The sequence below is a fragment of the Parambassis ranga genome, chromosome 3 (assembly GCF_900634625.1).
Source record: "Parambassis ranga chromosome 3, fParRan2.1, whole genome shotgun sequence".
NCBI classification, from domain to species: Eukaryota; Metazoa; Chordata; class Actinopteri; family Ambassidae; genus Parambassis; species Parambassis ranga.
Genome location: NC_041024.1, coordinates 20,534,776 through 20,547,421, shown reverse-complemented (window position 1 = coordinate 20,547,421; position 12,646 = coordinate 20,534,776). Strand labels below are relative to the sequence as shown.

General features: G+C 41.1%; 1 protein-coding gene across 1 annotated transcript in view; it reads left to right on the top strand.

The window, feature by feature from the left end:
- LOC114433828 (AT-rich interactive domain-containing protein 3B-like) overlaps positions 1 to 12,646 on the top strand; it is a 41,098-nt gene that overhangs the window by 24,286 nt on the left and 4,166 nt on the right. The window contains exons 5-8 of the mRNA XM_028402558.1: positions 9,226 to 9,409; positions 10,886 to 11,145; positions 12,146 to 12,418; positions 12,513 to 12,605. Of these exons, the coding sequence (XP_028258359.1) occupies positions 9,226 to 9,409; positions 10,886 to 11,145; positions 12,146 to 12,418; positions 12,513 to 12,605 (810 nt within the window). The remainder of the gene's footprint in view (positions 1 to 9,225; positions 9,410 to 10,885; positions 11,146 to 12,145; positions 12,419 to 12,512; positions 12,606 to 12,646) is intronic.

Below are 12,646 nucleotides of genomic sequence, written 5' to 3'. Positions count from 1 at the left end.
ACAGGCAGGCCCTCTGTACAAACACGACACCACAATAGGAACATTCTCTGGCTCTTTGATATGGCCTCATTTTTCCTTTAGTTGACACCCCACAACTTCTGGAAAATGGCAGCACCTGGTCGGGTTAACAACACAAACACCAGGTATTGTAAGCCTATTTGTCTATTTTAGATGAAGTGTTAGATTGAATGCATTTCTTTTTTTTAAATGCTACTAATATGTTATGCCGTTAAAGGACAGTGACTGTATCTACAAACTGGCCATCAGCGTATTTTACTTTATTCTGCAGGTTCCTGCGATCTAAAATCTTGGTATGTTTTTCAGGATTGGAGCATTGCAATGAGCATGTTTAAATAGAGTGCAGCAATAAAATGTCATGAGGAAATGACATTTTGTCCTCTCTTGTCTGTCTCTGTCTCCATCCCCTGCCTTTACCCCCCCTAAATTCTCCTTCCCCCTCTGTTTATTGTGCTACAGTTACAACCACTGAAACTTGATAACACCATGGGGGATAGGGGTGGGGGGCCGTACTGTGGCCGCTTGGTGAGGCCAGGGGGAGGAGTGGCTGGATTAAGGGGCCTCCTGTCCTACACGAGATGATTAATGATCTCTAAATAAGTGGGGGCCAGCCTTTTTGATAGGGCAACCCATGATGGACAGCAGACAAGGGAGTGACCGTCGTGTGTCTGTATGTGTGAAAAGGGAGAAAAGAGAGTATGAAGGATGAAGAGGGCAGACATGGAAAAAAAACAGTAGGAGACAAGGGCAGACAGGGTGCCAGGGTGACTGAGGAGAGGTTAAAGGAGACATCAGCCAGCGTGTGTAGAAACAAGGCCATGCTCTTTCATTTCCCTTTCAAAGCACTATGTCAGTGGGCTGAAGCTGACAGAGCTTGCCAATCAGGCTGATGATAATCGAACATTGTAGCACACAAAAAAACTACAACTAGTAGCAAAGGGGCACTACTTTCAGGAAAGGGTGGGAACCCAGATGATACAAGGATTCCAACCACTGCTCTTTAATCATTGCTCTAATGTAGGCATTCGAAAGAAGATGCAAAACTATTCTTTTAGGATATTTCCTTCCCTGAACTTGTGATCAAAGATTTTGTGGTTAGCATGTTGATATATTTGAGGGCTGAGATTATCTTTGCCTTTGGTAAACTCCACCCATCGGCTGGCAAATTACAGCCTAGCCTTTGGGGACCAAGCGTCTACGGTGGTTTTGCTCTTCCTTCAAAACAAAAGGAAATAATAGTTTTCCTGGTGTTTGTGTGTGTGTTCATTGGGGGACGTCAGATTAAAATCTTGAGACTTTTTTTTAAAAGTTTTGTTTTTGTTTGTTTCTTTATAGCCAAGGCTACTCTTTGTGTCTTTTCCTCTCTGTGTTTCTCCATCCCAGCCCCCAGTCCCTTCAACCTCTTTGTTATTTCCTCTGTCATTTAGTCCAACTTCTCTACAACCCTGGATTGCTACTGTGCTGTCCATCTTTAATTACGACCATACCGTACAGGGATTTGAGTCTCTAAGCTGCAGAGCTGGACATTCTTAATCACCATGCTCATAAGTAACTGAGCAGGGAAGAGGACAAGTGCAGGCCTCAAGCAGATTCATGATTCCCAGCGAGGTCATCGGTCAGGGTAAAAATAATACTGGCTCCTCCATTCATTCTTGCATCTTGTTTTGTCATCTTTGCAATTCATTCGGAAATACTTAGGAAAAAAACAAATGTGGCACACACTCAACTAATAATCTAACTCATGTTTAGGGGGTAGGGTGTTTACACATGCAATTCTCCAGTGATCAACAAATTTCCCAAACTTCTGCTATCTCTGCATGTCTGCATGTCTTGCTTCTCCATCTGTGTCCTGTGTGTGCTCTTAAAGCAATGTTTCCTGGCCTCCACACCCTTGTGATGGATGGTATGAAATGCATTACAGCCCCCACAGGAGCCCTATACCAGTACAATAGCCCTGAGCTCACTTCCAGTGCAGCTTTGTAGCGATGTTCCATAGGCAATGGAGTAACTGAGATCTGAGTGCGAAGGGGCCCAATGGAAAAAACGACACTTGATTTTAAAGGAAGCCAGTGGCACTTTGGTCGTGTGAAAGATTATTCAGTAGGGGTATCGGTCATGTGACAAGTAATGATGAATGATTGTTAAAAGTTATGTTTTCATTTTTGGGCAATTGGGCTTATATTCAGACTTTTCTTGCCCTACATTAAAAACATTTCATGTTTTTTGCACACAACCCTTTAATTTAGAAGATAATCCACATTCTGGTGTTGACCTCATTCTAAGTCACTCTGCATTGCGACAATCTGCTAAATCCCTGAAAGGTAAACGCATGACCCACTGTCATGGATTCCAAAAGTAATTAGCATTGATGGGAGTTAAAATTTGCAAGATGAGTGCACAACCCCCCTCCCCTACAATCCATGTTTGAACATATTCTTCAGTCTCCTTGGCTTATAGCAGCTGATGTCTCCAGTATTGATCAGCAGTGCTGGGCCCCAAATGGGGCTCGTCAGGTGATGGCTTTATCTTTCAATCCGTGTGGCCATTGATTGAAGCGGTTAGCTGTGTTATAAAGCTTGCTTTAAGGAATACAGAGCCCCCTCAGTGCTGCACCTGCCAGTAAAGACATCACTGTCACCCGTGTGTCATTTCAGAAGCAATAGCCTATCTGATCAGTGGACTGTCAGTGTTTTTTACTTGTATGACTCTGCGTGTCTTTTTTTGTTACCAATTTGTATTGGTGTCTCAACACAATCTTTCTGACTTGTTTTATCTGACTTTCAAGCTAAATGAGCAGAAAAATATAAGCATAACTTTAATTTGCAGTTAACCCCAAAGCCCCACCCTATTATTATGTGTAGAACGCACCATTGTCATGTTGCCGTCACATATACATTCTTGACATTTTCCTCAAACCTGAGCTGTCATCTGTTGTTTGCCCTTGTATCTAAAGGTCACTCATACATTTAATTTCACCAAAAGACATTTTCAGTTCATACCTATTAGAGAGTCATTCCATACATTTTCCACAGTCCCAAGCTTTATGGCATTTGTGCAGTGTGGGTGGAGACATTTTGTCAACACACTAAATGTACGTATCTTAAGAAAACACAGCAACTTCTGAAATGTTCTTGACACCGCTCAGGTGTCAGATGACCTGTCTCTTTCTGACATCCTTTAGAAATTTAAATACCAATGACCCTGAATAACTATGTTCCAAAAGAAACTTCGACCATCCTCCTATATATCTATTCATGCATCCATCCCTCTGTTTGTTCCATATCATCAGCTGGTGTTGATTGGGGTCTAGTCAGTTGATCTGCTGGGTCTCTGGGGATCAAGGGGACTTGGGTTACAGTTGGAGAAGCCATCTCACTTTTCGCGCCATCCAACCTTTTCAATCCCCCCTCCCCCTCTATTTTACCAGGTGACCCATCTTTATGACCCACAGAGAAGGAGTCATATTTCTCTTTGCTTTTTGTCTTTCCCTCTGTCCAGCTCTCTAATTTAAATTCTCTTTTCATGCAGAGCCATCAGAAGATAAAAACTGATCAAACCATTAACAGTAAACCATAAACATCATATACAAATGTCACAGCTTTATCAGTGCAGAAATTGTTGCCACTTCGCTCCTGAAAAACAATCTGATCATGTAATTCAGTTTCTAATGGTTTCATCCTGTGTAGTCTGGTAGGCAGCATAGCACCTTGTGAGATTTACAGCTTCTGACTTTTGTTTGGGGAGTTTTTGCAACATTTTACACTACAGACAGAATCAGTTGAAAGTCTACAGACAGCTCCTTAAATATACTGTCTGTCTGTTTACTGTAATAATTCTTACTCCATAGCTTTACGTGACTTGTCATTGAATGTTTTTTGGTTCTTGGCGACAAACAAGTAGAGTCTGCTGATGTTTACCAAAACATGCTTTTATCTAAAATGTTTCAGTTGTATTGTCCTACAATTACATGGGTATATACTGTTGTTCTTGCTTTGTTGTGTTCATATTTAGGGTCAACACAGTTGACAGAAATCATCGTTCATTTTTCTTTCCCTTTCTCTGCATTTCCTTTTCTGTCAGGTGACATTAATTGCACTTTATTGATGTGACAGGAATGAAACCACCGCAGCCAAAACTGTAGAGAAATATTGACTAATGGATATTACAGATTTTATTAGTTGATGGTGCCTCTCTTTGTATCACACTGTCTGTGTCTCGACCAGCTGTGGCTTTAGCGTCATGCTTAGAATAGCAATGTATCTATAGTGTAATGTTACATTTAACTTCCCTTATGTGGAGGGGACATATCTTAACACTTGATATGAATTGGTCCGTCATGCGAGTGGTGGCTCTGCCTGGACTAAAGATAGCAAATTCCATGCACTCAAGGCTTTTTTACCTTTTATGTCCCTGGCCATGCATTAAAAATAAAACAAACATGCCCCAGCGTATGCAGGGTCCTGACAATATGCTGGCCCAATGTATGAGCATATAAACTAAACAGCCAGGGGCTGCCTATGTAAAGTAAACTCCCGGCATGTGGAGGCCAGACACACGTCTCCACTGTCAATGTCTTTTTGCCTCATGTTTATGAAGGGTTTGGGCTGTGTTTGACGTTTCGCTAAAAATACTGAGCAACATTTTTATAAATACAACAAGAAGTTGGCAGACAAAGGGTTACTAAAACTGCTTTTTAAACATACAATAGTAATGAAATGTATATGATAAGAACAATACATTTTCAGCAAAATACCAACTTAAGAAAGTTTATGTCAGGCAGCAATACACCGGTGCTGTATATATCTTGAGTTAATTGGTGTTGACTGGTGACATTTTGTATGTTACTTTTGGGAGCACTTGCTCCACTAACCAGTAGCCCTGGTTTGGGCTGATCTGGTGTATAGATGTGGTGGTTGAGGTAGAGAGAAAGGAGGAGGAAGAAGGTGTGGGGTGTGGGAGCTCTTAATGGACTCAGACACTGCCATGAAGCTAGGGGCTGTTTGTGTTGGCTGACACCTTTCAAACAGCAGTAATCCAGTCTTTCTCCAGCTGGTGAGCTACTACCCCTCCCCCTTCCCTTTTCTTACTTCCATCCTTCCTTCCTAATTGCAACAAAACTGCCTGACTTTTCAGACTTATTGGCTTATTTATTTAATTCCTATTTATTTAATTCCTGTTTTTGTCATTTTGCAGTCACATTTAGGTAATTAATATGTGACAAAAAATGAATTATCCAAACAACCAAAGACCATCAGATGATGTGGTGTTTTCCTCTCTCCCGCTCCTTTTTTCTATCTTTCCTCAATGTAGATGGCAGTGAAACCTCACACCAGCCAATGCTCATTCAGTAAAAAATTCATTTCCTGTGTGTTGTCCGCTGTAAGGCTGTCGCTCTGTCACTTAATTATTTAACGAAATGCCCATCAAGTGAAGTCAGCAATATTTAATTTACCATTACTGGCGTCAGGGGCACCCAGTTGATTTATTATAGAGGCTCTTTAATGTGAACAGCTGTTTCCTGCTAAAAATAGGTCAGGGGTCAGATAAAATGACCTTGTTCCTTTTTTGGCCTCTCATTTATGTAGAAAGCTGGAAGCTGTAATGTTAGGGCATAATGTTTGATTCAGATCAAGCATCCTTCTGTCTGTCACAAATTCCTTTTAGCCTGATCAATATGTCCAGCTTCAGAAATGCTAAAAATGCATTTTATTTAATTGCATATTTTACTCACCTTTACCTACTATTTGTAAATGTAAGTTATGAATGTAATCATTATCATTCCCTTTGAGGGAGTTTCTTTTCTAAAATTGGGAGTGCTGTAAATGATCTGGCCTTCCAGGGAGACATAGTAGGACATATATATATGTAAACTAGAAGTGTGAGTATATTAACATAATACAGCCTAATCTCAAGCATACTTCCTCCCTTTTCTCTGGTCTGTCTGACTCTGTATCTGGCCCCTTCTATCTGAAGTCTATCCATTGGAAGTCTAGCTGCGTGGCTGTTGTGTTCACTGTGGAAGTTGGAGGAAGGACTTAGGGAGTGGTTCAGAGGCCCTCAGCCTCGGCACTTCCCACCAGAGCAACCTCTGACCCCTGGTGCCATTAATCACTAGGCTCCTGATGGCCCTGTCCCTGGGGGAAAATCACTCCGGGGCAAAGGATGATGGGAGGTGAAGCCTGCAGCCAATTACAGATTGGCTCAGAGCAGCAGAGTGGACAAATCAGGGCTTTACAGAGAGATGAAGTACCCAATAGTTGCCTACTGGAAGCCTCGTGTCACAAAGTGTTCTTGTATCATTGGTGATCAAGTTGTCCATTGTTTGATTTAAAGGACATTTGGCAATAAGGTTGAAGTACAACAGCAGAACATGGAGTGTTTGAGGCTGAGGACTTGGGCCTTTGTGATCAAAAGAGAATTTTCTGAACGGTCTAATTAAGCCTGTTAGAGCTAAATGTCTCCAGGGTTGGAAAAGGAGCAGATGTGGGACACCAAAGTCAGGCAGCACGTTGATTCTCTCGAATGAGGGAACTCTCTGGCTAACTGACCAGCCATTGCTAATTTGGTCAATTACAGTATCATGAAAGGTTCTTTCACATGTGGTCGGGTCATGTTGAAATGTGAAACCTGTCTGATGTCACATGCTGACTAATTAATGCTGTTTTTGGTGTCAAAACCACGTCTTGTCCACATACGATATACTGATAATATTTTGTCATATAAACCACACTCTTTTCTGTTTATTTTTGATTATTGTTGTTTCCTTTGTGTTTTAAAAAAGCTTGTTGTCAGTCCATAAAATCTAATTTTGATTTGACAGCAGATGGTGACAAAGCATAGGCGTGAATTAAAGCCCCTCTAACTGCTGGCCTGTCACTATGGGGCCTGCGCTGTTGTGTCTCATTTGTCGTGCTGTCATTGTTCATGGCCAGGTCAGTATGAAAACATGGCTTCCTGCTGACCTGCAGTTTAATTCACACATCAATAATCCCTGGCTGATCTCTGACCCCTCTAGTTGTACTAATTGTTTAATGCAGGATTGATGTCCAGCGCTGCATTAAATAACTGATCGCTGGCAGCTAAGCATTCCTGTTGCTTTGACACACTTCTTGTCCTGGAAATGTTGCTGCAGCCTAAAGATGTAGTGGATATTCTGAAATCTACCTTTGATTTGCTGTGCTAATTGTGTATAGATGAGTATAACCAAGTATTTGATTTCATCTCAGAAAGAGTAGGCATTTTTAAACTATTGTACAGTTGACAGTTCCTTGTGTAGTGTCATTTCCTTCATCAAGGGATTTATTATTTTGCTTAATAAGACTTTAGTCCTGACCTTCAACAAGGACATAAAAACGAAATCATTGTTCCCCTCCGCTCTTCTCTCTCCCTGTAGGCGCTACTAATTTAAATAATCTGTGAAAAAAAAGAAGAAAGAAAAAAAAGTCAGCATCTTGGCCAGCACCTTGCTGTTTTGGTACCTACTAATTGGCTTTGAAGATAAGATGACTTTTTTCCCAGAACAGACTTTTCCTAAGATTTAACAAGCTAAACGGTATAAACCACATACAGTATGCTTGGTAATGTTCATTTTACAGGGTGGAAGAAGGCCTTAGTCTCTGTGGAAGGTTATGTGTGCATTCTAAAATTAATTGTTTAAACTTAAGTAGTTTATCATTTAAATCATCTAATGTAACCCATCTAATTTTATATTTGTTTATTGTATTATTTGTTTGTCCTTTTTGAACTTCTGTAATACTATTTTGCTAAAAATGAAGTGAAGAATGTTATTTGTCTTTTGTAAAGTGTTCTATAGATCTTTAGAGAAAGCGAGCACGACAAACTGAAGCTACGCATATTGTCCACCTACAACCAGCTATCCGACTGGTTAAACAACTCTGACATACTCTTACATCTGCCTAATGATATGGAAACCTGTTGTCAAGATAGGACTTTCTGCCTGAGGTCTTGATACAAATACAGACTTGAGTTGTATAACTCGGGGAATTCAGACGTTTCATCAGCTTTTCCCCCATTTTGTCTTCTGTGCCCGCCTGGATGCCTCATGTTTTATTGGCCATGAAGGTATTAGTCACAGCGAGCAACAGAACACCTAAAACTCACATCTCATGTTATTAACATACAGAATGTGTAGAAAAGTGTGGTGCCAGACAATGATTATTCAATGTTAGCAAACCATTAGTCCAGAAAGGCCTATTTATTAACTTAGCCTTTACTTGTTCTTACTTACCTGTTTATTTCTGTATGAAAAGTAATTTCAGACTTTGTCAAATACAGAAAAAGCATCTTGTTTCTTAACTACCAGCATTACAGCCAGTATTAAGTAGGGCACTTAGGGAGTCAGAGCCATCTATCACCGACCTGATCTCCACCCTCCACAGGTCCATGTGTTCACCTAGGCCCTGTGCACATGGCTTTAAGATGTGTTGCTAACTTAAGAAAATGAATCAGGGCTAATCTGCAGGGCCTGATCACACAGCTATTTTACAAAGTCATTAATGAGTCCAGTTCCAGGTTAAGAGCAGCCTGTGGAGGGGCTGAAGGATTGGTTGGCATTAACTGTGAGGGTAAATCTGTATGACTCCCCTGTGCTGGGTCCGGCAGCACTAACGGCAGAGGGGTGTGGATTTACTCAGTACAATCCTCTAAATGAGCTTCATTATACTGGCCTATCCAGGAACCCCCCACCCACCACTGCCCATGGATTAGCAGGTTGTCACAATCCCCAGTCCCCTCCTCCCGCTTCGTGCTTACACTGTTGCACATTGCACTTTTTGATTCTGTTACATATGTGAACCACCCCCTACCCCTCCCTCCTGGTTGTCCTCCCTCTACCTACTCCCCACACGCTCCCTGCAAGCTTCACTGCAGATAAGCTGTTGACAAGATTAATGCATCTGTATCAAAAGTCTAGAGCCGCTTTGCTTTGTGTTGTTTGTGAATCCCCCTTTCCAGGTCAAGCCAAATTGCCTTAACTGGGCTAATATGTTTTCAAGCCAAATTTAACAGGCCTGCAGGCAAGAGGCTTGCAATACCAGCAACAGCACCTATATCAGTATGAGGTCACAAAATCATCCTGGGTGTTTAGTGCACTATCTAGAATCCCTCTTAATTTAAAAATGCAATAGGGGTATCCACAATAAGGGTTTAATTGTTGTTGTTATTTTATGATTTTCCTCTGCTCTTTAGGTACCCCAGTCAATCGTATTCCCATCATGGCCAAGCAGGTCCTGGATCTCTACATGCTGTACAAGCTGGTGACAGAGAAAGGAGGCCTCGTGGAAGTTATCAACAAGAAGATCTGGAGAGAAATTACAAAGGGACTCAACCTACCTACCTCCATCACCAGTGCAGCTTTTACTCTGCGCACACAGTAAGTCTGTGGATCTGTGTCACAAAGCAGCCAAACTAATTTAATATACTATATAAAGAATTTCATGTGTTAACATTTAGCTGGGAGCATACACTTTGCTCTTCAATTAATTTACTGTACATATGTGGCATTCTGTTGATTACATGGGGTCTACTGTATGTCTATTAGAACAGATTTCCTCCTATTTTATTATTATATTTTTTTATTTTACTCTCCACACAAGCTTTGTATTGGCTCATGTTCAACTCCTGTGTAGACACACAGGAAGCTGCTCATGCTACACCTTCTACGTAGACATGATTAGACAATATATGGTTTTGTGTGTGGTATGAGGTTTCATGTCAATATGGACCAGTGCCTGTGTGTTTATACATATGCAAGTTTGTTTTCTTCACCAAGCCACTTTCCCTTTTCACATTCAATCCCTCCGAGCATTACATCACACATAGAGCCCATTGATTCCCATAGATTTATTGACATGATTTGGGTCAGAGTTCACAGTGACTAAGGTGGGGTTTGACTGTCAGCTTCTATGCCGAGGCTCAACTAAAACCCTCTTGGTCTCTCGATAGAAACCCTATAGTAGAAGTAACACCTCTCTGTCCTGTCCACTAGCGTATATCCATAATGAACCGTTATGTATTTTTAATGTTGCTGTTGTGTAGCATTGCTCTGCTAGCTCAGGCTAATGGATGCTGCTGCTCTTGCTTTTTATTGATTCTCGGTACTGCTATTCCACCATTATGCAGTAAGCATGCATAATATGGTGTGTACATCCAGGGGAAGTAAAACATAAGAAAGCTGTGACAATATATATATATATATATATATATATAACACAATCCCCATACCAGACATTACATTGAATTCAAGGTAAATTAATGAATTATAGAGTAGTTTTTCCTGTTCCTTTTGCAAGTAATCTAATTTCATCAATATTATGTAAACAAAAGACTTTTCTGTGAAGACTCATTCATCCAGATCAAGGGGGAAGTGGTGAAATGCCTTTAGAAAAACTATGCTATGCGAGTCACCTCAATTTTGAACTCTTGGATGTAAACAATTATATGTTATATACAATTATGTATACAATTTTAAAAAACAGGTCATGAAGAAATTAAAGATATAGATGCACCATAGTACTGAATACAGTACTGCTACAGAGAACAACAGTAATCTGACTCAGGTCTTCACATTGCATTTAAGGTTAAATAGCACTGACTAAATCTTTAGGAAGCAACAACACTAAAAGTTACGGAGTCATTTTTTTTATTGGAGGTAGGGAAAAAAATGTGTTTACATAGTGACTGAACAAGAGCAACCAGTTTATAGAAGTATTTCTGAACACATTCTCCGGTATGTCTTCCAGAAACCCACATTTCTTTGTGCACATCAAAGTATTGAATGCAGATACTTTTCATGTGAATGTTTCTGGGTTGATTTTCTGTAATATTGTGTATTTGTTTTCCTCTTAAGGTACATGAAATACCTGTACCCATATGAGTGCGAAAGGAAAGGTCTCAGTTCCCCAAACGAGCTACAGGCAGCCATCGACAGTAACCGGCGCGAGGGTCGTCGTCCAAGTTACAGCAGCAGCCTCTTCCGCTTCTCTCCCTCTCCCAGTGCAGCTCCCCATATCCTCTCACCTCCCAAGATGCACCTTTCAGCTCTGGCTGCAGGGACTTCAGCAGCCCTTAATGGCCTGCAGGCCTCACCAGGGCCCTCTCTGAAGAAAGGTACACATTTTAAAGCCATAGAAATGATTTGTGATCCAGAAACTCTTCACAATATAATGTAATACATGTAGTTTCAAAACTACCATGAGGACAAATCTACAGTATTTGGCTATAACTATTAGCAGGAAAAACAAAATCTCAAGCCCAGATTCCTTCTTGGTATTAATGAATATTATATTAAATGAGTAAATGTTTAAACTGTAGGCACTCTGTTGTGGTTTAGTATAAGTCAGATTGTTCCAGTTGCAGGAGGGCTTAAAAGTATTCATAGAGAAATAGTGCCCTCTGTTGCAGTTTTTAAACACTGCATTCAATGGAAAAACATGAGTGTTGCAGCTCATTTAATGACGTTTTTTATTTACAGCAAACATAGACCTAATAGCATCCTGCTACTTTTTTTTTCTTAAATTTGTGTTTTGGTGGGTGCTATTACATTCCCTTAACAAGTCGAATTCCTTTCTTCTGCTATGTCCCACTGTGTGTTTGTATGATTTGTGTGACTGTATCCCTGCATGGGTGTGTGGTCCATCCAGATGTTTAACAGTTCATGTCTGAACCAATTTTGCTTCAGGCTACTGAGAGTCCTCACCTTTACTGCTGATTAATAACATGGTTCCCACACCAGGGGAGGGGGCATTTTATGAACTTTGAAGCGTTTGGTCCACATCAGTAGGGTCCTGTTGATAACTGTCATTACACTGCTGTGTTATCTGATGTCCCTTTGACTTGGTTGGAATGTGACTCTGCCACAGACCCCGACAGTATCCATGGTTTGACTAGAATAATGGACTGTGTTTTACTTGACAGCTGCCACTCATTTATGTGGTCATAGAAGATGACATGTTTGTGTTGTCGATGTGTAGCTTATTTTCTTTCCCTAAATTAACCATTCAGTCCAGTGTAATACAGTCGTAGTTTTTTCGTAGTCGTAGACTTGAGTATAAATTAACATAAATGAACTAGGATTCATTAAAATACACTTCCATGTGTCTGTCTTCAGATGACCTGACCCCCTCAATCATGGCAGTGAGACCCTCCATGGCGCTGGCTCTGGGTCAGCAGCAGGTCGCAGGTTTGGCAAGAGCTGCCACGCTGGAGCAGCTCAGAGAAAAGCTGGAGACGAGTGGTGGAGAGGGACCAGAGAGGAAGATGGCCCGCCTGGCTGAAGAGCAGCAGCGTCTGATGCAGCAGGCTTTCCAACATAACCTGTTGGCCATGGCTTCCCAAATGCCCATGAATCTGCGCCTGGGAGCACCTGCCATCCCCACCAGAGGTCAGTTTGTGCAGTTTATCAAATCAGGAGTTGGTATTTTGTGTCCTATTATTAAGTAAAAAATATTTAGAGCAATGTTATTTTGTTTTTTCAGATGAGAAGCAGCAGGACATGTCTCTAAGCATCTCAACCAATGGACATGCCAGCATCACTGTCTCAGTGGAGGTTAATGGCACACTCTATTCAGGTGTGTATGTGGATTTGCTTGTTTTGGGGACCTATAAATGT